At 31.8% G+C, this 27,586-nt stretch overlaps 1 protein-coding gene and 1 non-coding gene across 2 annotated transcripts; both read right to left on the reverse strand.

Moving 5' to 3' along the window:
* Nucleotides 1–1,057: 1,057 nt before the first annotated feature.
* On the reverse strand, nt 1,058–1,130 carry Trnak-cuu. The gene has a single exon. It is a non-coding gene; the product is annotated as a tRNA-Lys (tRNA).
* Nucleotides 1,131–25,930: 24,800 nt separating this feature from the next.
* On the reverse strand, nt 25,931–26,674 carry LOC108908662. Its single transcript, XM_018712773.1, has one exon. It carries the CDS (start codon nt 26,672–26,674, stop codon nt 25,931–25,933), a length of 744 nt encoding a protein of 247 aa, XP_018568289.1.
* Nucleotides 26,675–27,586: the final 912 nt, after the last annotated feature.

Consider the following 27,586-nt stretch of genomic DNA (forward strand, 5'->3'; position numbering starts at 1 on the left):
CCGGCACTTTGATCAATTTTAATTATTACAGCATTTTAAAACGTCCCAGTTGTGTTTTTTTAATTTATAAATTTATTATAGCCATGGAATTAGACCCCTCGTCTACGCTTATGCTATGACGTTTCTCAGGTCGGGCAAATCAAGTCCGTTTACACCCACTAAAAAAGCATTTCCCTATTCCCTACCAAGTGCAAAAGACAGAGATAAAATATAGATCGACGTTCAGTGTAACTCAGTCTATACACGATTATAGATTCTACCGATGTGTATGGCGAGCGGCACAAAGATAAATAATATTGAACCGTATAGAAATCATTTTATACATATTTTATAGGCATTATGGTAATAGTGTTTTTATATTATGTATTAGTCACTCTTTATAATTTCGGCCGCCGAGTATAGGCGATTCTTAATACCGAAATCCGTTGTATCCGTTATGTTTTTGTGATAGTGTTTACATTAGTTTTTCAAGGGTCAAAAATGGCTTACGAGTGTACCAACTCGGAATTGATGAATATGGTTTTAATTTAAGAGATATTTGTCTTACGGTGAAGCATTTGTGTTATGGTGAAACAATACAACATTTGTGTTGAATTTGATATGAAATAGGTATTATAAAGTTATTTATTTATTTCCTTATTTTTTGTCCGTTCATTTTTTATTGCACTTTGCCGCCGTGCCGGTCGCCGACTGCATGCTTTTCCTTGCGCAAGGTCAGGTTTTACAGTGAACTAGTTTCCAGTGCAGTGCAGAAGTGTACATTTAAATCATTTTACTGATACTTTTTACATTCCAATAAACTAAGAAGAGAATTCATCAAATTTTTGAACACATAACTCAAGTTCTTTACAGGTGGATAAATGTAGAGCTTTCCCTAAATATTCATTTTCATATCGAACATAAACTTTCATTGTTTAAATCATACTGATATAAATAATTGTAGTGCATATTCATCATGTTTTCAAGTTAAATATAAATTACGTGTTTCTCATCATTTACCCATTATTTTTATACATTTTTTTTTATATTGTAACTTACTAGGAACAAAAAAAAATGTCGCCCAACGTGGGGCTCGAACCCACGACCCTGAGATTAAGAGTCTCATGCTCTACCGACTGAGCTAGCCGGGCTTGTGCCGTTTCATTTTCGACTTCAACATTCCACAAGTGGTTCACTGTTAAAAATAACACCAAAGCAAATGCGATTAAGCTCGCTAAACGCGATTATTGAATCTACAATCGGAATTACAACGGTTCAATGAATAATATGACGGTAACAACTTCCGAAACTTACTTCAAGTATCTAATTGATGTAAATATTAAATCATTTTTTGATTACATGAGAATGGTACGAGATTTCAGTTGCTCCTTGACGAACGGTATCTAAAGTTTGACTATCCCTAACAATTAGTTCATCTTAACACGTATCTTAGAAAATAAGGTGTAAAGCTTTAGTAATGGTAATATTGTTATTAAAATAAATGAAGTTACCAATTATTCCAACTCGTAACGAGTGGGTGGTAGTTTTATAGTTGTTTAAAGACCGAATTCCTATTAAAAAATGAGTGGGTAATCACAAACAAGGAAAAGCCTTGTACAAGTACATCTAACGATGAAGCCTCAACTAGAACTGTTCAAGCTGCAATCCCAATTATAAGAGAAACACTTGACATTGATCATAGGTGTTAATACATATATAAAAATATGGGAGTGGTATTCTTGTATCCGTGTAGATTTAATTTCACTGGTAATGTGTGATGGTCTGAATGGTCTGTAACTTTTATGTTTTTACTGAAAGTTACAGTATTAGGAACTTTCATTATATTGGTAATTATGTTTTGTCTTACTACGTTGTTATGTTGGCAGTGCTAACAAGAGCCAATAGAAGTGTGGTAGTGGTAATATAAGTCACAATACAAGCTGAAGTATACAGGGTGGCCAAATGAACAAGAAACAGAGCCATTTTCAGGAACTGCTTTAAGATTGTAGAAAAACGCTCGGACACGTCGATTTTAAATTAAAGGGGGACATTTTTTGCTGGTATTTTTGACTCCGCCACTTTCACCCCCAAGCAACCCAAAATATTTAAATGGCATTGGGGGTTAAGTAATATTTCTTTTGAAAGCTCTTACAATTCTGTTTACAACAGACTTTAAATTTTATAATTCCGTCCAATAGTTATTAATTTTGATTTTAAAGTTGAAACTTATGTACAAACAATTAGTAATTGTAAAAATGTCAGTCATTCGAGTTAAGTACGTTAATGGTATAAATTTAATATTTCTTGCGTTACATTGGTTTTTGGCGATTTATTATCACTTTCGTAAAAAAAACACAATTGTAAAAAAAAACAGAAATTAATGCTATACACACAATTAACGTAAAATTAGTGGATTCCAAATTATTTTCTAGTATTATTTGGAAGCGTTGGTAGTTTATTTAATTGTGTTTTTGAAAATTAAACACTATGGTTTATTCCATTGCGGAAAGGGTATATATCATTTCGCTTTACTTTATGAACAGTAAATGTGCGAATAGAACAGCTCAGCTATTTAATGAACAACATCAAGATCGACATGTCAGGAGGAAGTATGTTCTAGAGTTAGTAAAAAAAATTCAAGACACAGGGAACGTAGCCAATAAAAAACGAGAAACTGAAAAACCTATAGTTAATGAAACGAGTGAAGTTGCAATTTTGGGACAAGTTCATCTTGATTCTACATTAAGTACGAGGCAGCTGGCATCTATGTCTGGGATCAATCGAACTAGCATACAAACCATTTTGAAGAAGAATAAATTCCATCCATACAAAATATATTTAGTCCAGGAACTTCATGAGGATGATTATGACCGCCGTTTGCAATTTTGCGAAATAATGAGGGAGCGAGCAGGGAACGATCCACAATTTCTTTTTAACATCTGTTATTCTGATGAATGCAGTTTTTTCTTGAACGGAACGGTAAATCGTCACAATTGCCGCTATTGGTCCGATTCAAACCCAAGAGTTTTTCACGAGGTGCATACACAGCAACCGGAAAAATTAAATGTATGGGCTGGAATTTTCGGTGACCGGCTGGTGGGTTGTTTTTTTCTAGCTGGTAATTTGACTAGCCAAATGTATTTGCAATTAATGGAAGACGCTATTGACCCTGCCTTGACTGATATTATTGAAAATGTTCCAGAGTATGATGAAGATCATTTGATTTTTCAACAGGACGGTGCTCCTCCGCATTATACGTTAATAGTCCGTCAGTATTTGGAGCAACGTTTTCTACGGAATTGGATTGGGAGAAGAGGCAGCATTGAGTGGCCTCCACGATCACCGGATTTATCGCCCCTTGATTTCTTTTTGTGGGGATACCTAAATAGTAAAATCTATAAAACACAGCCAGCGTCGCTGGAAGATTTGCGTCAAAGAATCGTAGACGAATGCCGTCGAATCACTCCGGAAATGCTTCGGAATGTGCGCGAACGTTTCGAACAAAATCTTTGAAGTTTGAACATTTAATCAACTAAGTAGTAAGTAAGCAACTAAACATAATTTAAATTTTAAAATGTAAATTTTTTTCAAAGTATTGGGCGGAATTATAAAATTTAAAGTTTGTTGTAAAGAGAATTGTAAGAGCTTTCAAAAGAAATATTACTCAACCCCCAATGCCATTTAGATATTTTGGGGTGATGCTTACCCTTGCTGGGGGTGAAAGTGGTAGAGTCAAAAATACCTGCAAGAATATTTAATCCTTTACCTAAACCTTTAATCTAAAATCGACGGGTCTGAGCGTTTTTCTACAATCTTGACGCAGTTCCTGAACATGGCTCTGTTTCGTTTTCAATTGGCCACCCTGTATATTTTAAACAACGATACAGTTTAATATGTAGAACATGTAATTAATATTTTCTTTTGCAAAAATTAGGAAGAAAAGAAATTTATTCTCCGACTTGACTGTAGTATTTACGCGTAACCTAGCTCAGCTATGCAGCATTCTAACCCAAATCTAAATACAATTAAAATATTATATAAATCAATGATTTCGCCCTCACTAAGCCTAGTTCTAAAGTTACTTTTTTCCGGAAGAAAAAAATTCTCAGTTCTAACCTGTATACTTATACACAACTCACATCACTGCTATTTACAACACCGTTTAAGTTTATACAAATTTCAGAATACCTGTATTCAAAAACCTATACTGGTAGATACATATTTAAAATATCGTTATTATTGATATCATATCCACATCCACCACTTTCATTTAGTGACGTCACACGTCATGCTGTCAAAATTCTGCCTCCTGTGTTCGTCTGAAATAAGGCCACTAACTACAGCAAATGTATTTAAACATTAATTTAGAAGAAAATAATTATAAGAAAATAATAATAATATTGAATGAAATCGTAATGTAATAGGAGTTAATTTTAATGTTTTTTATATAAAGTTGCAAAAATTGGCATGGGGTGAGATTTTGGAAGGTGTAGAATAACGTGAAAATTTGATCCCGAAAAAAATAGTAGGTAAGTACAGTAAGATTTGAAGAAGTTGCAATTTCTAAACATGTACCAATGAATTTATTTATTTAAACTGAAGAAATTTTACTTAATTTAAGACCTCGATATGTTCAGTATAAACAAATCTGTACGTAAATAAATCAATAAAATTATTTTATTTTAATGGAAGAAAAATTCACTAAATTCGAAATTCTGTACATAGACTAATATGCACGCAATTCAGCTGCACCATTAGTGATCAGTGATTTCCTTTTATTGAAATATATAGATAAACTTATGCAGTTAAGTACTAAATCCTTCCAGACAGCATTTTTCTCTAGGTACTGCTAAAAGCTTTAAAAAATATTCTATTTAAAACTCTATAAAATAATGCACCGACATAATTTTGGCACATGCTTGGTACAATTTATCACATTGGCAATGACATAGGGGACTTTAAGAAAGGTTATTTATTTTCATTAGCAGCGCAGCGTACATAAAACACACAAACCGGTGCTATTTAGAGTGCAATTGTTATTATGCATATTATTTTTAAGGCTCTAATTATATTTAAAGTTTATCGCTTTTCTTACAACAATAAACAATGACTATGATAAGCCCGATTAGTAACAATTATATGAGTGACATCATCATTTTAAATGCAGAAGATGATCGGATTTCTTCCAAGACTATGCTTTTGCTTTAGGTCATGGAACCGACTGGGTATCAAGTCTCTGATTCATCATTAAAAAATACATACTACTAGCAGTAAATGCTACTGCATTATAAATCCCAAACCGTTTCTATCAATACCATCACGTTTATGTAATATATGCACCCATCGACGTAGTCGACGTATGTCCTAAATTCTAAATGGTTCCATTTTTGAGATGCAAGGTGTTAAAGTCTCAATAGTCAAAATATTTAAACTAAGGGAACATCTCAAAAACTGCTTGACATAAATTACACAGCCCCACCAAGAAAAAATTCAGTACCACAGACATGAATATATACGAGTGGATTTTATATATTTTTTATACTGAATCCGAATGCGAAGCCCGAAAACTGATTTATTAGGTCAATTTTTAGTAAAACGCTAAAGCATTGTTTATAATAGGTTGAAATAGTGAGGATAAGGTAAAGCTTTGTAATGGAGAGCAACATTTTGTAAATACTTTGAGAAAACATTTTAAAATAATATTTTGAGCATTAAAAAGAAATATCTGCAAGCCAAATCCCCACTCACTCCTACCTTCGAGGGGATTAATTGCACGCATAAGATCAAATAACGAATGTTAGTGCAAAAACAATGTGAAAAACCACAGCCTTGTATTTCGTACTACCAAATCGTTATAAATTCTTGTGAGATGATAATTTTCTTACCTGTATTTACTTATTCTGCCTCGCTTCTTCTTCTTCTTTGTATCCTATTTTTCTTCTTTATTGTCTGGGCGCCAGCTCACATGACCATATAGTTGTAATTTAATTCAAATTTTGTTTGTTATGTTTATAGAAAAAGTCTTTGTTTGAGAAAAAAATAATAATTTAAGGTTCAAGCAAATTTTTATCTAATATGAGTAGTCTTACCTCAGGGCAAGGTTCTGAGGAGATTAGTTTTTTTATTTTAAAATATTATACTGATTAATGAATTTAGATACTTAATCTTCAGAAGGAAATGACAAAAAAATGTATATTTGAATTTTAACTGACCACAGTTATTCTATTTCTCGTAAAAAATAGTTTCCAATTCATTTAATTACTCTGATCCAATATATTTCAAATTAAAATAAAAATTATATGATTGGCTTCTGTTCCTGACTTGTCATTTGTCAAATAACTCCTTCTTGTTTGTCTCCTTGCTGATATTTCTATATTACTATTCCCTGTCGGTGACTTGGATTAGAACTGTGTTGACCCAAAACTGGGTAATACTCTTTAACAGTTAACTTTGTCTTGTTATTGGACTTAAGTTTCTATTGTCCGTAATCTTCAATTAATTGAGTTCTTGAGACTGTTATCTTCTACTCCTTATACATGGATTTTCTTTATTGAATACATTTGTTTCTTCCTGGCAATCAAATTATCTTCCTTTTAAATTAAAAATTTTATTTTCAAAACTTTACCTGTCAGCTCCCCAATTTTTTATTTTTCTTTTTTAGTTACCCCACTCTTTTTCTTTTCATGTTCCACTATTTTTTTCACTTTCTAATTCTACTAATCCAAATTTTTATTACCAATAACACTTTCTAATTCGAATATACTTTAATAAATTATATTTCTTTAATTTTGTTTGAAATTCATTCTTTACGGAAATTTTAATGGATCATATACTAATTCTTATTTATTTTATCTTTTCTTTCTCAATTTCAACCATCTACTGTACTCCTATTGGTCACACTTATTCAACTTATAATTTATTTCTTTAAAATAAATTTTACCAATTTTATTTTCCCAAATATGCCTTTGATATTTTAAAATATTTGCCCCTACTCATTCCATTACAATATGTAGTCACATATTTTTCTAATCAATATTTTTGCCTGAGTTTTGTTACCGCGGGTTTTTAGGGTCGCTGATTACGAATCAGAAAATTCCTGAATAAAAAATGGGGGATCCAATAGGGCGGATGTAAAAATCGGAAAAGCATTCAAAACTTAAAGACTGTAGCTGAAACTTGTTTCTGAGTGATTTTTCAGTCGCCAATATCGAATAAGTATAAGGTTTTAATTCTTAAATTCAAAATTACTGTAACTAATATCTAATAATTCCCAAAACCTGTTCGTTTTACAGTAGATATTTATAAAAATTTTTGTTACAAATACAATTTCAAAATTCTTAACAACCTCGGAAACAAAGCACTCTTTCTTATTTTGGTAATGCCATTTATACCTATTTTCAGTATCCCAGATGTAACCGTCTGTTTTATACACTATAATGCATTAAAGAAAAATGAATTTATTTAATTTGGAAACCATTATCTAAGCAGATATTTAACTAGGTAAATAAATTTATCAATTTTTATGAGCGCTAGAGGTCAATATTATTATTATTAATTATATTCGTAACTTGATATATATCATTATTGGTTATTAAACAATAAAATTAACAATCATTTGTCAATAATCCACTGACTGTAGTTTTTCAAGGTATATTCTTCAAATTCCTTGTATCTATTACAAACCTAATTAAGTTTGTGTCAATGTATCGTAAAAATTTTAATTTGTTAAATCGTTTCCATGTGGAACGTAAAAAACTATGATATACACATACATATTCCTAGCATAAGATATATAATTACTGATTAATAAGTAATATTAAAATGCTTGGAGGTTAATTAAAAAATGAAAATATTTTCCGTAAAAACAGGATGTTGACCAAATAAGTAAATGTCATCGAAATGTTTATAATTTGTTCTCATTTACAAACAAGCAATCTGTCCTTTTCTGATCCGAAAATAAAATACGTATACGTACATGACAAATACAATATAAACTAATTTAATACTACTAGGTTTTTTTAAGTTAATTAGTTCAATTTAAAACGGAAAATAATTGTTAAAACGACATGGCATGCGTACAAAAATATTTAACGATGCTTTTAATAAAATACTATAAATTGCAAAGTTGTATTAGGTATGTGCAATCAGCATTGCTGTTCCTTTTGTATTATACGAAAAACTCTCTGACACTAATGAAAGCCATTATGTACCATTGGCATTGCATAAATAGCAGCATTAATCAGTGAAGTTTATTGTTGCTATTATCACTTTAATCAACATGTTTTGCTAGGTTGTGTTGTAGACGAGAAAAACGTTAACGGTATACGGAAAAAAGGAACTTATTAATTTTATGAAAAGCTGTTTCCCAAAACAAACGATTACTTGTAATGTATCGTCATGTTAAGTGTTAACAATAATTATAATGACATTGATATAACAAAATCATATAGAGTGGTTGTCTCACTCACACGCGTACAGACGGAAATGAATTGCACGACCAACGCTCCTCAGCAAAAAACCTGGATTGTGTACCGGCACTACAGGCCGACAGGGCAAGCATTAGGGTGCCACTACATACGTATCGAATAAATTGATCGATGCGAAGCTTCAGATCGGAGGCAGACATGTACATGTTATTGTACAATGACGCAGATAGTGGGATTATTAAAATGTGAAGTAGTTGATGCTTCATCACCATTGGTAAAAATAGTATCTACGGTGGATTTAATGTATTAAGGAATTGAATAATAAAAGATATCTAATTGATGAACTGTAAATTTTTATTATCGTTATACCTTCGTCAAAAACAATAATTCAGTATATTAAATTAAAAAGAGCGATGCTTTAAATAAACCCACCATACTCGTAGATTTTTCTGTGTTGAAATCAATAATTTCCAATTTACACAAGAACTGTTAACTTTGGGTATAAGGAACTATAGCATCATTTTAAAGTAAATTTTCTGCATCCATTAATGTAATAATATACCGTTTGAAATATTTAAGTAAATTCAACTTTAACGTCACAATATTGGCCACAGTTTTTAAACACTTTGTATGAGTTTTTGCAAATTTAACATAAACTGGTTCAATTCCATTGGTTTTAAATTATTATTCATGCCAAATTTCACTGATAAATAAAGCAAAATGTCGTAGTTATTTTCAAAAATCACATTCCTCAATTTTCTTCGAAAATTGATAATAACTTGAAAACTGTCACATTTTGGCCTATAGTACCTTATATGAAAATAGTCTAGAATTTGCCGTAGAATTAAAAAATATACAGAGTGTTCCATTTGAAATAACAGAGTTGATGATGACTTCAGGTATAACCGGACGTGCGAGAAAGTTGACACTCTTTTCATTGAAATCTTTTTGATAAACCCCTGTGTACAAATTTTCAGATTTCAATTCTGACTACTTTTTGAGATAATCCTACTGGGCCCTCTTCGTGATACACCTTGTATATTCTCATAATGTAAAGAATGCATAACAAGGCAATGGTTCTGTCACTTTTGGTCTGTATAAAATTACATAAAAGGGGACCCAGCCAACCCTGTACCACATTGCAGTCCCCCAACATTTCCGATTTCTAATGATGATAAATTTTACACAATGCTTAGTTCTTGGTTATAGAGAAAGAGATAAAAAGCCAGTTAAAGAAAAAATTATATATTTGAAAAAAAATCAAAGTAACTCGTAACTTATTATTAGATTTAGGTATATCGTTTTTATTTGTGAATCTATTAAAATGATAATAAAAACACTGAAAACTTATTTTATGTTAAACTTAAACTATCATAACTTTAGAATTTTTAATATGAGCCCAATATCATACGAATAGGTATTCCATTCCGAATACAGGATTTACCACATTTACCTCTTTGTTTATTGTATATTTCATCCTTGGTTCTACATTTCTAAGAACAATATTCATTAACATCCTTCAAATGGCACCACTGACTTTTTTGGTAAATACCATCCAACGATACCAATATATTATAACAAGTAGTACCATAGTACAATATGTTTAGAAGTAAACACTTATGCAAATGAAATTTTACACATGTTGCTCCCAAAAAGTTAATATCATTGGCTTGTTTATAAACAACTGTTAGAACGAATACTAAATATTTTGTAACCTGAATATTTATTTTGACATACTCGTTAATTAGGTAGGCAGTATCGTTATTAGTAGCATGTTTACGGGTTTTATGAAAAAGGTTACATTTATACAAAATATGAAAATAAGGAACACCTTAAATGCAAGTGCTTTGTTCAATAATAAACATGCCTTAAAATTATTTAATATAAATAATAAAAAAACAATGCTTCCAGGTGATATTTCTGATTTAATTAATATTAATGATTATTTTATTAAATTTTGCAGTTGACCTTGCAACCATTTTTACTCGGGAGTAATTAAAGATGGGGTAGGATCAATTTTGTTTTGATAAGACTGTCTTTCCAGATAGTGTAAGGTTCTATCTTTACCCAAAATAAATGAAATTATCGATTATAGAGATCTCATACGTACGTATACAGATTGTATATATGTACATGGTGGCCAAATGAAGACGAAACAGAGCCATTTTCAGGAACTGCGTCAAGATTGTAGAAAAACGCTCAGACCCGTCGATTTTAGATTAAATGAGGACATTCTTTGCTGGAATTTTTGACTCCGTCACTTTCACCCCCAAGCAAGGGTAAGCATCACCCCAAAATATTTAAATGGCATTGGGGGTTGAGTAATATTTCTTTTGAAAGCTCTTACAATTCTCTTTACAACAGACTTTAAATTTTATAATTCCGCCCAATACTTTGAAAAAAATTTACATTTTAAAATTTAAATTATGTTTAGTTGCTTACTTACTACTTAGTTGATTAAATGTTCAAACTGATGACCGCCCGCTTCCATACAAGAATAAAGATTTTGTTCGAAACGTTCGCGCACATTCCGAAGCATTTCCGGAGTGATTCGACGGCATTCGTCGACGATTCTTTGACGCAAATCTTCCAGCGACGCTGGCTGTGTTTTATAGATTTTACTTTTTAGGTATCCCCACAAAAAGAAATCAAGGGGCGATAAATCCGGTGATCGTGGAGGCCACTCAATGCTGCCTCTTCTCCCAATCCAATTCCGTAGAAAACGTTGGTCCAAATACTGACGGACAATTAACGCATAATGCGGAGGAGCACCGTCCTGTTGAAAAATCAAATGATCTTCATCATACTCTGGAACATTTTCAATAATATCAGTCAAGGCAGGGTCAATAGCGTCTTCCAGTAATTGCAAATACATTTGGCCAGTCAAATTACCAGGTAGAAAAAAAGGACCCACCAGCCGGTCACCGAAAATTCCAGCCCATACATTTAATTTTTCCGGTTGCTGTGTATGCACCTCGTGAAAAACTCTTGGGTTTGAATCGGACCAATAGCGGCAATTGTGACGATTTACCGTCCCGTTCAAGAAAAAACTGCATTCATCAGAAAAACAGATGTTAAAAAGGAACTGTGGATCGTTCCCTGCTCGCTCACTCATTATTTCGCAAAATTGCAAACGGCGGTCATAATCATCCTCATGAAGTTCCTGGACTAAATGTATTTTGTATGGATGGAATTTATTCTTCTTCAAAATGGTTTGTATGCTAGTTCGATTGATCCCAGACACAGATGCCAGCTGCCTCGTACTTAATGTAGGATCAAGATGAACTTGTCCCAAAACTGCAACTTCACTAGCTTCATTAACTATAGGTTTTTCAATTTCTCGTTTTTTATTGGCTACGTTCCCTGTCTCTTGAAATTTTTTTACTAACTCTAGAACATACTTCCTCCTGACATGTCGATCTTGATGTTGTTCATTAAATAGCTGAGCTGTTCTATTCGCACATTTATTGTTCATAAAGTAAAGCGAAATGATATCTACCCTTTCCGCAATGGAATAAACCATAGTGTTTAATTTTCAAAAACACAATTAAATAAACTACCAACCAACGCTTCCAAATAATACTAGAAAATAATTTGGAATCCACTAATTTTACGTTCATTGTGTGTGTATAGCATTCATTTCTGTTTTTTACTATTGTGTTTTTTTTACGAAAGTGATAACAAATCGCCAAAAACCAATGTAACGCAAGAAATACTAAATTTATACCATTGGCGTATTTAACTCGAATGACCGACATTTTTACCGTTACTAATTGTTTGTACATAAATTTCAACTTTAAAATCAAAATTCTTAATAAGTATTGGGCGGAATTATAAAATTTAAAGTCTGTTGTAAAGAGAATTGTAAGAGCTTTCAAAAGAAATATTACTCAACCCCCAATGCCATTTAAATATTTTGGGGTGATGCTTAACCTTGTTTTGGGGTGAAAGTGGCGGAGTCAAAAATACCAGCAAAGAGTGTCCCCTTTAATCTAAAATCGACGGGTCTGAGCGTTTTTCTACAATCTTTTGTTTGTTTTTCGCCTCTGCAAATAAATTTTATCTGTCTATCAGCTCTAAAATAATGTTAGAAAAAGCGCTACTAGAATGCGATCTAAACGTATTAATATTAAATTATCTGATGATCAACTTCAGCAAACTGATGTTGCAAAAAAATTAGAATTGACTATTGAGACTTCCTTGAAATTTAGCGAACAGATTAAGGTAATCATTAAACGATCCCAAACTGACTGATCTCTTCTGATAGAATTTAATTTTGCAAGGCTTCGGTATAATGACATTTAACCGATACTATTCCGATACTACTTATCTATTATCAATTTTTTTAAATATGACCAAGTCGTTTACAAAAATGTTAAATACTTTTACCAGATTAATACGTAATCTCTGTTTTTTCCCCTAAAATTGAAGAAATTGATTGATTCAAAATTTTATAAGTACAATTTTTTTACAGCTGCTGTCTCTCCCACAAAATTTATACTTTCTAAAGCGCCGCCATTATTATTCTTATTCTTTACTTGATAAAAATTTGATGTAGCATTTACAAAACACATAAAATCTTTTTCTAAATTCATGCCTTTATGTGCGGTATTGTGGGTTTTAATATGCACTGGTTCGTTAGAAAGTGAAACTTATACATACACGGTATTTACTGTAAACAATAGAATAAACATTTGTCGACCATTTTTACGTAAACGACATACATGTATATGTCATTAAAGGATACTACGCCCTACGAACAATTACAGACTTGTTCTCCAACAATACCTATTTATTGGACTTCCTGGTTATGGAAAGCAAAGAACACACATTGAGAGGCATATAAAGTTTTATTTGGTGTTTATACGGTTTCTTTGTACGAGTCCGAAGCAGAACTCGACTAGATTTCTTTACAACAGTTCGGGGAATAAAGCTATCATCTATTTAATTTGGAGAATAAAATGATGAGAAAACACAAAATGTTAAAAAGAAGGAATTTGCAATAATAAAATCCTATGGGTTAGCTGAAAAGAACATAGCTGAGGAGTTTGAGAGGGCAATAGAGCAAATAATAAAGATATTGAAATACTGAACGGTAATATTGAGGAAATACGGAATAAATTTAAAGATGTAGTTACTGAAACGGCAAAACAATAGTGTGGAACATGCAAAAAAGGTAATAGGAAGATACAAACGGTATGGTGGGCAGAAAAAATGTAAAGAGGAAAAAAGGCATGGAGAAATTACTTATCTAAAAGAACAGAAAATAGTTATGATATATATAAACAGGAAAGAAAACGAGTAAAAGACTTGTATTAGAATCTAAGAAAACGGCTTGGGAAGAATTCGGAAATAAAATGCAGGAAAATAGTAAAAATAATCAAAAACTGTTTTATACAGTGCTAAAATCATTAAGGTCAACAGAAACATATGGTACATTACATGTCAAAAGTAAAAACGGCGACACGTTAACAAAAGAAAAAGAAATAATGGCAACATGGAGAGAGTACTTCGAGGAATTGCTAAAGGTACCAGAAAATATGGAGGCAAATGAACAAAGCGAATTAAAAGACACCAAAAGATTTGCAAGTTTCATTAATAGTACCAATACATAAAAAGGGATAAATTAAAGAATGTAGTAATTATAGAGGAATAACATTGTTGAGCACAGCTATGAAAATTTACGGAAAAATAATTGATAGAAAAATTAAACCAATAATAGAGAAGACATTAGAGGAATCACAGTGGATTCAGAAAAGGAAAAAGTACACATAGATATATTCACTGTCAAGCAAATAATAGAAAAAACCAATATGAAACAAAATAAAATATTTCTAGCATTCATTGATAAGGTACCTCGAGAAAAAGTATGCGAAAGTTTAAATAAAAGATGACTAAATGAAAAGACAATAAGAATAATACAGAATATATACAGGGTGTAACAGATGCTGATGGCCAAACTTCAGGGGGTTATTATACAAGTAATTTTTAACAAAAAAGTATTATAAGATTTTTTGGAAAGTTGATAGTTGCTCTTTTATTTAACATTTTTTGATATCAAAAAATGTTGTGCATTTTTTCATAAAAACAAAAATATCTCTGTTATTCTTACAGCCACATCAAATTTAGGCATATCATTGGAAAGAGCGTTAAATTTACTACAAGGCGAGAACATATGAGTGTTTAAAAAATGTTCCATACCAGGTGCTGTAAAAAGTTAAATGTAATAATTGTGAAATGAGCAGAATAAGTGGTATCTCCTTATTGGTGGTATCGCCAAAAATTTGTTAATGAGGACGTGTTTTTTCTTCAGCAAAAACTACTGTATTTAGTAAGCTTTTCAACGATATATCAACTTTTCAGTTTGCTATATTTTTTGGCAACAATATCAAGGGCAAAGGTAATAAAACCGTCCCTCCAATAATCAATACAGATTCAAAGTTAACGTATGGATGCATGGGTATAATTGGAAATTACGTTCTTAGACCAATTATACTAGAAAATGCATTAAATGCAGAGGCATTTCTTGATCTTCAGAACGAACTGCATAATATATTAGAAGAGGTTTCTTTAAATTTTTGGATTAATTCCTAGCTTCAAATGGATGGTTGCCCTGCAGACAACAGCAGGGAGATTCGGGCATGGCTAAACGAGCATTATGAAGATAGATGGATAGGACGCTTTGGTACAGTTAGGTGGCCTCCTCGAAGTCCTGATCTAACTCCGTTAGACCTCATTTGATGAGGTAGATTAAAATCTTTGGTATATGAAGTACCAATTGAAACTCGAGAACAGCTCGAACAAAGGATTTTTACTTGTTGGGAGCTACTTCGACAGCAAAATGGAGAAGTGCGTCGCACAGTTGCTTCCGTGCGGAGAAGGTGCGCTTTATGTATCCGTCAAGGGGGAGGTTACATCGAAAATTATTAAGTCATTGTAAACATGTTACTAAGTTATAAATAATTTTTTCAACAACGGTTTAAGGTTTTATTACCTTTGTCCTTGATATTGTTGCCAAAAAAAAAATAGCAAACTCAAAAGTTGATATATCGTTGAAAAGCTTACTAAATACAGTAGTTTTTGTTGAAGAAAAAACACGTCCTCATTAACAAATTTTTGGCGTTATCACCAATAAGTAGATACCACTAATTTTGCTCATTTCACAATTATTTCATTTAACTTTTTACAGCACCTGGTATAGAAGATTTTTAAACACTCATATATGCTCGTCTCGTAATAAATTTAACGCTCTTTCCGATGGTATGCCTAAATTTGATGTGGCTGTAAGAATAACAAAAATATTTTTGTTTTTATGAAAAATGGCAAAAAAATTTTGGAAATCAAAAAATGTTAAATAAAAGAGCAACTATCAACTTCCAAAAAAATCTTATAATACTTTTTTGTTGAAAATCACTTGTATAATAACCCCCTGAAGTTTGGCCATCAGCATCCGTTACACCCTGTATAAGAACAATATCAATTTTGTGATAAGAAATAACATGAAGTCGGATGCTTTTACGACAAAAGAAGGTCTAAGACAGGGAAAGGGTTTAAGCCCAACACTTTTCATACTATTTATGGATGAGATAATAAAAATATGTGCACTAGAAATAAAAAAGTTAAATGTGGGATATAGGAATAAGAATAGACATTTCAGAGGGAGAATTTGCTGATAACGAGATAATCATGGCGGAAACTAAGAAAGATTTAGAACACAATTTAAATATATGGAACTTGGTACTTGAAGAGAATGGAATGAAAATGAATAAAAAGAAAATAAAGAGTCTTTCAGTACTTAGGAATAGACGTAGAAAATAACGGAAAACAAGATGTGGAAATAGTTAAGTGAAATTACTACCTACTCCGTAATATGGTGAAAGGGTATTTTGATTGTATGTATATATTTAATTTGAATTCAATTCCTTAATTTTAGGGAAAAAATAAAAATGTTTTAAAATGCCCTTAAATAACTTGTAGGCAAGGTGTCTTCGACTTTTTTTACTATTTTACTATCTTACAAAATGAAAATAACAAACAAAATTTGTGGCAAATCTCATAATTTATTTGAAACAGAGGTCACATTCTACAAAGTTTTCTTGTTTTGGATATAGGTATCTCTATTTCGTATACTAACCAAAATTTTGTCGTATCCCGTCTTCACTATTGGCCCTTCTCTCAGTAGCCTGAGGAATTGGGTTACTGCCAAATCCTTCAACAACCCACAATACTTATCGTAAGCTGGGCGCTCTTTCCATTGCGGTTCCCTAGCTCTATCTCAGAGTTTGGAATCTGGAGCTGATGTTCTCGAGAGTAAAAGATTTTGTTGCCTGTATCTTTCAGTACCTTTCTCGATGCCCCTTTTCACTGACGCTATCAACTGGGCTCTTTCCACACTATTTTGTTTTTTTGGATTTAGCTAAAGAACACTTTGCCTTAGGCTCAAGAGCTCCTTTATAACTACCACATGTCTGTAGTTAATCTTGGGCGATGTAGATATAGATTGATGATCTGTCTGGACATCAGCTTGCAACAATTGTTTAATAAAAAGTTTATTTGAAATATTTGAATTACAAATGGCTTTGCGATGTGCAGGCAGTCAAATGTATACATATAATACAATGTTAGTTAAAATATTTGAATTAGTACTTCGTTTTGGTCAGGAACTTATCCTAGGAAAACCAGCAGGTCTATCTCCATCAAGTGGATCTTTAGTACGGTTTTTGATACCGGACCTCTTTGGATTTGAGCGCTCTTTGGGGTCGTCCCCTGGCTGAAATTTTGATTTATTTAAGGCAGCTTGGTCTCATATTCCACCTAGAATTCCATGATGTTCGCTTATTTGAGCGTTCCTTTTTTCGGTGGTGGCAATACCAACAGCATCGGGCTCTCTGGATGTCGTCTACTCTGGATAGGTTTGTTTTATAGCGACAACGATGTCTAGGTGCCTGTGGAAATATGTTTCATGTTTGGATGAAAAATTCGGCTCCATGTTCTTGAACACGCGATGCTCTATCGAAGTGGTTGTCTGCTGTTGGATTCGAAACATGGGCAATTTTTAAAGGCATCACAGCATCTCACATAACAATATCAAATTTTTGAAATTATTGGATGTCGTTTTAAGGAATATTTTGAAAATAAATATAGTGGCTACTGCGATTTGTTATTTTTCATATATCCGCTCTTCTATAAAGGCATGTATCATTTTAAGGGGATCATGCTTAGTCAAATATTTGCTCAACTAAAAAATTCACAATTATTAACAGTTAACGCAAACAGACCCAATTTTTCGATAATATAAAAATTGTGGCGAGAACATACATTGTTATCCGAGTGTACTTAGTGGAGATTAAAATTATTATCTTAGACTCAAAAATTAAACTTTCGGTATATATGGATAAGTATAAGTATGGATAAGCCTTACAAATGAAAAATTTTCTAATGTGCTATGTAAATAAACAAATTTCAGTTTGAGTTATCAATTGGAAGTCTGAAATATTGTGTACGTATAAGAATTGATTTAATATATTCTATCTTGCATTTTCATAATTACTTCTTAAAACAATATTTATAAATTGAAGCTAGTAATAACCTTCATATAAAATTTGGATACAGCAACAAAAAGTTTTTTTATTCAACAGGGGCTAAAGGCAACGAAAAAATTGAAGATACAAAAGACCTCTTTTTTATATACAGGATGTATCTTAAGTGATGACTTTAATTTCAAGAGGTGATTCCTTGTCATATTTTAAGCAAAAAAGTGCATATGAACATCGGTCCGCAAGTGCTTCGTTACCGAGATACAGGGTGTCAAAGTTGGGAAAATAAATCGCATTTTCTTAAATATCTTTCAACTAATTCGAAATAATTTAATGAAATTTCATACACGGGAGTTTTTTGGAATGACAAATTCAAAGCTGTGGTCAATTTAGGCGTATTTTTTTGTTAGAAGTTTGACTGCCTTAATTTTAACAGACGATGGAATACATTAAAATAAACAAAAAAACCTTATATGACATGGGTTCTAGACTCAACCATTTCCGAGAAAAAATGTACTATTTACTAAACTCTCCAACTTGATGTACAAAAGTTCGATTAATTAAAGAATATTGACATAACTGCGTGCATAGAATACCCTAAAATTCAATGTTTATCACGTTTTTTAACTTTTTTATGCTTGATTCTAAAAAATAATTAGCGTTGTAATAAATTTAAAATTCGATAAAATTCATATCGAGCAATGTGGCAACGGCGTGGCGGATGACACAAGGTACTAAGCTGTCCAGCATTACGCAATTCAGTAGGTATCTGGAATTGGACCGTGTCTGAGTGTTTTTTGCGTACCACTATTTCCTTTTCTTGAGGTGTTTTCCAGCGAATGCGCGAAAATTGGATTCGAAGATGTCGTTTGTGCATCGAACATAGTGATGAACATTTTGAGCATATGTTGTAGTTTGTTTTGTACTTGTGTGTTTAAAAATTACTGAATTTTGCTAAATTATTTTTAATATGTATGATTATTTGAACGACGTGAATCTTTGGGTATTTTAATTACATATTTTTCAAATTCATAATTTGATTAAAAGTCAAGTTCCTGTTTTAAGAGATTCATAATTACTAAAATTCGAGCTAAAATTTAAGCACTATCTTCGTACTACAAAATCGATACATTTTATTTTATTTATTTAAAAACTGGAAAACAATTGTCTTTAAATTTACTAAATTTTCACAATAATAGTTGTTTACATTTTTTCCGTAGGACAAGTCTGCCGCGTGCACACGTAATATGCACCAGCTGTGTAGCGTTAGGTTAAGCGCTGTTGTCACGTTGTGATGAAACTACCCAATATTAATACCCGCTGTATTTTGAAAACTGTTAATCTTACGTCCCTGTAATATACAACTTTTTTGTTCATTTATGATTACTCTATCTCATACTGAAGTAATGGCAGTCAAACTTCTTACATCCTGTATAATAACTACGTTAGCATAATGTTATTAATTTCATTTTCTTGTTAACATTTTCAGTGACTGTCGCCCATCACTAACAGCAAATTTTAAAATGTACGATATCACTTAATTACAAACATATTGATATCTCGTCAGTAAAAAGAATGCTCTACTTTTAAGAATATGTTTGCGGGTATTTGAAATGACAAATTTTAGTGAAACTAGTGGCTAGACAACTCTAACGGTGTACCTTTGTCTGTTCATAGAAATCTAAGGTCACAGTACCGTGATGTTGATTAGTTTTATTAACATTTCTCAGACGTAGCTGGAAAATGTAGGCAAAGCAATATTCCTTGTAAAATATTTCAAATAAATTTACGTGATGTTGCAGAGAAAAATACCTATAGGAAAACTGCAATCTCTGTAAACATTTATTGCAGTTGTCCCTAAACATTTATTTGTTTTATAAAGAAAAGAACAATTGAGCATCGCATTCCAGAGATAGGTACGTCTATTTTATTCCTATAAAATAATATAAACATGTATTAATTTCACCTTTTGCATTTTCTTAATAATAAATAATTGTTCTCAAAAATAATGGTATATTTTTTATCTTTTTTGGATGAACCTTATTGCAAACATTTATGATTCATTTTCAATTATGTAATTTGGAACAGAAGCATATCGAAAAATAATTTTGTTTCAAGGTAATCTCACAGACGACACGTATATATATGTATGTCACAACAATGGCTTGTCAGTACTTAAGGGTTAATAATATTTGCAAAGACTATTTCACTCATTGCGTTATAGCCAGTCAAATGTTATTTCTTTATTAATTATCTACCAAGCATGTCATTATTAAACTGACAAAAGTAGAATTTACAGAAAGTTTATCGTTCATAAAACCACACATGGTTTTATAAGAGTTTTATCGTTTTAATTAGATAGCAAAATTGATTGTTTTTTGAAGCCAAAATGGTACTCGATAGTTCACTTGTTTGATATTTTACCAAAGCATTAATTTTGTAGTTTATGCCAACAAAATCACGCAAATCCACGCTTTAAGGAGGAAATTCAGCGTTGTATCAAGAAAATTCAGTCGCATTTATGCAAAACAGTAATTTACCTAATATGCTGCTCTATACAAGACCCTATACTGTATTAAAATTTATAATTTTTAGTTAATTAAAATTTTAATTTTGAATTTGTTAGTAATAATTTTCCTAGTAAAGATATGGAAAAAGACAATAAGCCGGCAATCTGGCTTCATAGAATAGTAGGTCTATCTATTGATTCAATAAAGTGTCTTATTCCAATCTTGTAACTTAAAGACGATCGAAATACTTAAAATTATATAGGTATTTAAATTTCTCAATTATAATTTTTTACCCATTATGCATAAATAAATGCCAAAAGTTGCAACATAAACTTGGCAACAGCGCACGAGTATGCTGAGTTTATTATGTATCTGTAAGTTGACAGTTCCTGTCATGTAACTAAGTATACATTATGCTATGTGATCGCTCGCACAGCTGATAGCTTTAACCTATAAAATGTCAAATGAAGAACAGAGTCGGTAGAAAGGAAAATTTGTGATAAAAAGAAATGATGAGTGCTTGAGAATTGGAACAGAAAATAGCAAGAGCAGGAAAAAAACTGTTGAAGAGAAGACTGTGGAGCCAGAACCTCCTTACACCGTTCGAGGGCATCAACTAATCGACATAGAGTACATGGCATAAAGCATGCACTGCTCTTTTTGCAAACAACTTTTACGTATTTTAGATTAACTACAAACTGTGAGCAAGTGAAAAAGTTTAAATATGATTTAGTTACATGCATAAGTAGCATTCTACTATGATGCACTTCTGTGAATACAAATGTTCCTTATAAGACAAGGGTTTAAAGCAAATGCATAAAAGTATAATACAATTTGATACATGTAATACTATACTGTGATACAATGTTATTGCAGCCAAAAATATTCTAAAAAATATGCTGAAACTATTAAATGTTAATTTCAAAATGAAAAATTATATTGACAACGTTATAATTTATCAAAATGCATAAGATTGTTATATATGCTGTGATGCAAAGTATAAATATTTCGTTGTTTATACAGTGCTATTTTTTTAAATCTGACATAGGTCAAGTTTTTTATTTGAAGTGATAGACTAGTACTTCCAAATGAAAAGTTGTAGGAAATAAATTGATTAAGAAAAATTACAAATAATTCTTTCCGGTGTAGACAAATTTCTGCAGTAGCTACTAAAAAGATATTTTGTTAAATGGGAACACCGTATTCTTTTAACATAATTTGATAAACCTTAAAATTCTAAATAAAAAATGTTATGTCACATTTCTTTATCGGATTAGCTGTTTTAGAACAATCAGCAAAAACAACGAAAATAATCTGCAGTCGGCAGAAACTAAAAGAAGCTAACATAACAATAGTAGGCCTTGGATTTTAAACAAAAATTGTGTCGTTTGAAAGAAGCCATCATTATTGTGCTGTCATTGTGGCGTTTGACAGCTGTTGTATTTGAATGTGTATAAAAATAACGTTTCAATTAAGTTGTTAAGATGATTTTCAGCCTTTTGCAGATCCTTGGGCACACACTTCCAGTTGTTTTTAGTTTTACTAAGTTATTTTTTTAAAACTCCGGATTTGGAAAATGCTTATCGGGATGTCTTGCGTAGAATTAAAAGTTAATTCAACTTTCTCTTGTGGATTGATTGTGGAACTGATTCATCTTAGCAACTGAATTAAAACGTTATTTTTTATACACATTCAAATACAACAGCTGTCAAATAACACAATGACAGTACAATAATAATGGCTGCTTCAAAACAACACAATTTTTGTTTAATTTCCAAGACCTTAATTGCCATGTTAGCTTCATTTAGTTCCTGCCGACTACAGATTATTTTCGTTGTTTTTGCTGATTGTTATAAAACGGCTACTCCAAAAATGAAATGCGATATAACATTTTCTATTTAGAATTAGAAGGTTTGTCAAATTATGTTAAAAAAATACGGTGATACCATTTAAAAAAATGTCGTTTTAGCAGAAATCTGGCAACACCGGAAAGAATTATTTGTAAATTTTTCTTAATCAAGTTATTTCCTACTACTTTGCATTTGGAAGTATCTACTAGTCTTATCACTTTAAATAAAAAAGTTGGCCTATGTCAGGTTTAAAGAAAATAACACTGTGTCCTGCTGTATTTTTAACTTCTTGCATTGAAAGTTTATCGTTCTTTATAAATAAAAGATTTCAAAAAACATGCTTCTTTTGAAACTTTCCCATTATTTTATTATTCCAAATTGAATTACGCAAGTTGAATGTGTATCGAAAAATGTATTTCAATTTCCCGCCACCGATCCTCATTCATACTCTATTGCGCTGTTGCCGTTACTCCTTCGCGTTTATTACTTGGCTGACGACAAGACAAGTCAGAACTTTTTATGTTTAATAATTTATTACTCTGTGAAATGTGCGGTAATCTACTTTTCTCTTTCTCTCATCTACTAATTAATGATTAAGGTAAATGTCTATATTTTTTCGTCTCTCCATTCGCATTTTTTCACCCGTAATTCGATTGTAAGGTTTACATAGCATTTCCCATAAGAACCTATGTGTAATATTCAAATATTTTGAATTAATTAAAAACAAAAACAAATTGATAAATAATTTAAAAATAATTCACAGAATTTGATTTCGCATTGCAATAAAAATATATCTCAATAATACGGAATTGACTGCATTTTTTCGTAGCACCCGATTCTGCTTAAAGAAAGTCGTTTTGTTTGCTTTATTTTACAACTCATAAAACTTAAAATCAATCTCCTTCTAAATAAAAGACAAGCAAGAACTTACAGTTGAAGAAGAGGAACCATTCTTGAAGTGTACTTCAAACAAACAACTGTTTATCCTGCAAAAATGATATATTAGATAACCTTAATCCGCTACAAACCTTGGTATTTCAGAATAAGGCTTCTATTTGTGTAATTTATTACATTTATTTTCCATTTGAACTTCTATTTTATGTTCTCATTAAAAATGCATGTCTAAGCATAGTTTCCAGTCGGTAAAGATTTATTTAGTAAAAACAGTCTAAATGCTTTATTATTATATCGCGTTGTACTAGCTTCCGTTTTCTGTAAACATAATGTATGCAATAAACACTAATCAAACTCGTATTTTTTTAACGTGACCATTTCCTCTGTTTATTAACTTTTCGCTACTATTAATCTAGATTGTACGCTGCAAATTAAAAACCTTTCAATTTGCAATAATGGCATCGTATTACATCTTTCATTACGGCAGATAAAAACATTGTATGTAGTAAATTATTTTTAAAAATTGGTGTTTTGCCAGGGGAATATTTTAGTGCAATTTGTACCATAATAATGTTCAAGTATCTTGTAAATAGACAGTAATAAAAATTTGGCAACATTCACAGTATACAGTAGCGTAACATGCTTTCTTTTTAGGGATAGCACAATAAAATGGTTGTACGATTTGGTTAAACTGAATAGACTCTTTTAGTGTAACGTATTGGAAGTACATATTTAAGAACAACCCACACGTGTTTCATAAAAATAGATACACTAATGTCCTTAAAACTTACAAAAAAACGATATAAAAAAATATTCCTAAATTTAAATAAAATGGTGAGATCTTATTGATATGTTGGCATTTTCTAATTCTTCTAAGTATTTTTATTGTTTTTCTTGGTGTTGTACTGTGTCAATGTGTTTATCCAGTGTTTTTTTCTTCAAATGGTTTATTATAGGCGTACTCTTAACCACAACTAAACTTTTCTTGAATCATATCCTGTTGCCAGGCTACTTCGCTTACCTGAAATTATCTTTAATGCGCATGCTCAGTTACATCGATATAATTTTAATTTATTAGTTACTATAAAAGTCAATATTCTATCAATTTAAATATATAAATTATATAATTCTATTAGTTTCTCACTTGGAGTTTGAAACTTCTTAAATATTTCTAACATTGCTAGAAAATCGCGATATTTGAGGATGACAAGGAAGCCATTTTTTGACACTTATGTCCAAACTGCAACTACCGACGAAAACATCCCCAAAGTTCACCAAATGGCGCTAGACGACCGCCGAATTAAAGTGAGAGAGATAGCAGAGGAGATCGACAATCAATCTAATAAAAATATTGAGAAATTCTTCATGACAATGTGCACTATGGAGTTGCTTATTATTTGTCGTTTGTGACGTCACTACTAAAAAGGTCTATTATCTGATGGTGTTTTCAATAAAGGATTTATCTGTTATTTTGTTTACAATTTGTCAGCCCTAGCTTGAAAATAAAACGAGATATCGAAGTTCTGCATCTGTTCTCAATACCTTTTAAGCCATTTCGAAATTCTCGAATATAGTTATGGTAATTACTAAAATACTATTTCATTTAAAAAGCCGAAATTCAGAGAGTTATCAACGAAATTCAATCGCAGGTATATCGTCTATTCGTCATGAGGACAATTTTGTTAGTATTTGACCCTATTTTATAGCATACAGTAGAAATATAAAAAGACTCAAATTTTTGGTTCTTACAGTATGTGGTTTCTAATATAAAACATTGATTTTTCATACTTTTCTACAAGTAAAAAGGGATTCTCAGTTGACATCGTTAGGGGCATCCATTTTCGTAAAAAGGTAACCATAAAAAAAGAGTCAAGGTCTTACAATTAGACCTTAGGTCTCCTAGAAACGAGTTTTATTGTCAATACTTTGAAATTGACATGTTCCTAATATTTAGCTTTTTTGAAATCTCGGTTTGTCACAATTTCTTCACCAATAATGAAATGGCAGATATGACTTCGGTTTATTATTAAGAAGTTATGCAGAAACTTATCGTAATAGGCGCCAATCAGATAGAAAGTTATTTTCAAGGTCGTTTCAAGGATTGAGAGAAACACGTAGCTTCCGGGTCCATAATAAAAATGGTCGACCAGTGGTTCGCAGGGTTAGGCAAGAAGAAGTAGAAATTTTAGATATGGTTGAGAAAAACGCAAATATCAGTATTTACATGGATTTTCTTCCTGTTTTTATAAGGACAGATCTTGCAAATCCTCTCTGGGTATGCCCACAGCCTGATGTATTATTCTACAACCTCTAATTGACATCCGGGGTACAGATCTACTGCAGCAAAATTCGAACCAACAGCTGAATATCTTTCATTTCAGTAATGTTTGTGTCGCGCCTTTGACACCTCGACTACCGTATATTTACATAACACACACAAATAAGTTTGCGTCTGAAATAGCTCCTCCCACAAATGCGTATTTTTTAGAATTCGTTGAATTAGATTTGAATCTTTACAATATGTACAATAAAAATGTACACCAATCTTAAATAAGGGTTTTAAACGGAACGTTCTGTATAGTTAAAATCAGTACTAGCTATCAAAATACGTTTTCTGTAGTGAAAGGTTTTTATTTTATTTAACTATGGCGCAATTCTTATATAGAGATATAGATTATTGGAATTTAAAACACTTACAGAGTTATTATTATTCATGTATGTATAAAATAGTAAAATTATTCAAAATTCTCTTCCAATAAGTCAAGCTCTTCTCCTCCATATATAACATCACGTTTCTCCTTCTCTTCTTTCTCTTCTTTCTTCTTTTCTTTAGGTTTAAGAGCCTCCTGTTCCTCAATTTCTGCCAACTCCTTATTCTTCTTCAACTGGACGGTGTAGTAAACTTGCTCTATTGCAATGGACGACCAATCGGCTAAAGCTATCAGGAATAATCCGCACTGGTTAGGATTCTCTCTGTCAGGAATGTCTATATTGCGCAGGTCACAAATCTGTTCCAAAATGATATCAGAAAGATTTCTCATCCTTACGGAAATCAAAGGTGATGTCGGATTAGCAAATCCGGACATCATTCTCTGCTTCAATAATTTCGCAATGCATTTATACGCCCTCTGTTCCTGTTTTGCGCGTTCTTGCTTTTGATATAACTTCTTCAACATGATCTTTGTCATTTTTTTCTTTGCGATTTCATTCGCTTCGTTCCTCATCTGCTCGAAGTATTTCTCTGTTTCTTCGGGAGTCATGGCGAACATTTCCTGCAGTTTACACTTTAACTTTTTAACTTTCTCCTTGGGAAAATGATAGGCGTGGCCTTGGTAAGTGCCCAATATATTCCTTTTTTGTGGGATAGCGAGCACGTCGAACCTAGTTCTGCCCCGTGCTGGTTTTCTGACTTGCTTGTTGATATGTCGTCTCACTTTGTTCTCATCGTCAGTTAAATCCATTTCACCCTCCGCCTCCATTTTGAAAATTAATTTGAGTGTCTACTTCTGAATTTTGTTATTTAGTACAAATAAACTGTATTGTCACTTTGACGTTTACTTATAACCTCAAAATTTGTAATGTACCAATCTGGTCTCGGGTAAATCTCTAGTTGTGGAGGAAGCAATTATGTTCAAGACTTTAAGACTTAGGGTCTTCCCTAAGGCAGTACCGGTGAGAAACAAAATATTAATTAAATAACGTTTTTTAAATCAAAATTTAAACTGAAATTGGAAATATGAAGATACAATTTTTGAAAAAATAGGTAGCATTAATCCATTCGACGTCATATTTCGATTAATTTGTTCTATTTCTACTCTAGTCCAGTATACAACAGTAAAAATAGGGTATTACCTCCGAATTCTTGACACACGCACTGATTTTCATGAAAATTGGTGAGTAAGCTCATTTCACCCTCCTTTACAAAAATTACATATACATAACGTGTTTTTAGGGGGTGAAAACTACCCCTTCTTGCAAAAAACGTAAAAACCATAGATTTAAGTGTTACGTCAATAGAATAAGCATTTTTTAATGTTTTGAATAATAATTTTTTATTTGTAGCAACATTTCAACCCTTAAAATTCACCCTTTATGTGGAAGAAAACCAAAAATTAGTTTTCGTGGCTCTGAAATCTTTTGACGGAGCAATACTGAAGAATTGAATATTTTTTACTGTTTATGAAATAATACATGATTTATTGCAACGTTTCAATCCACCCACCCTTATTGCAGAAAATAAAGCAAAAAATTTTTTTCACAACTTCATAGCGTTTATAATGAATGAATCATCACTGTTTATAATATTACTGATCATGCATTGCAACGTTTCAATCCTTAAAAAGAACCCTTAATGAGGAACTGAAGAATTTTTACCTGCTTCAAAACACTCA

The sequence above is a fragment of the Anoplophora glabripennis genome, unplaced genomic scaffold, assembly GCF_000390285.2.
Source record: "Anoplophora glabripennis isolate ALB-LARVAE unplaced genomic scaffold, Agla_2.0 scaffold162, whole genome shotgun sequence".
NCBI classification, from domain to species: domain Eukaryota; kingdom Metazoa; phylum Arthropoda; class Insecta; order Coleoptera; family Cerambycidae; genus Anoplophora; species Anoplophora glabripennis.

Bases quoted from the DNA above. Each gene is read 5' to 3' on its own strand.
- LOC108908662 (XM_018712773.1), bottom strand. From the start codon at position 26,674: ATGGAGGCGGAGGGTGAAATGGATTTAACTGACGATGAGAACAAAGTG.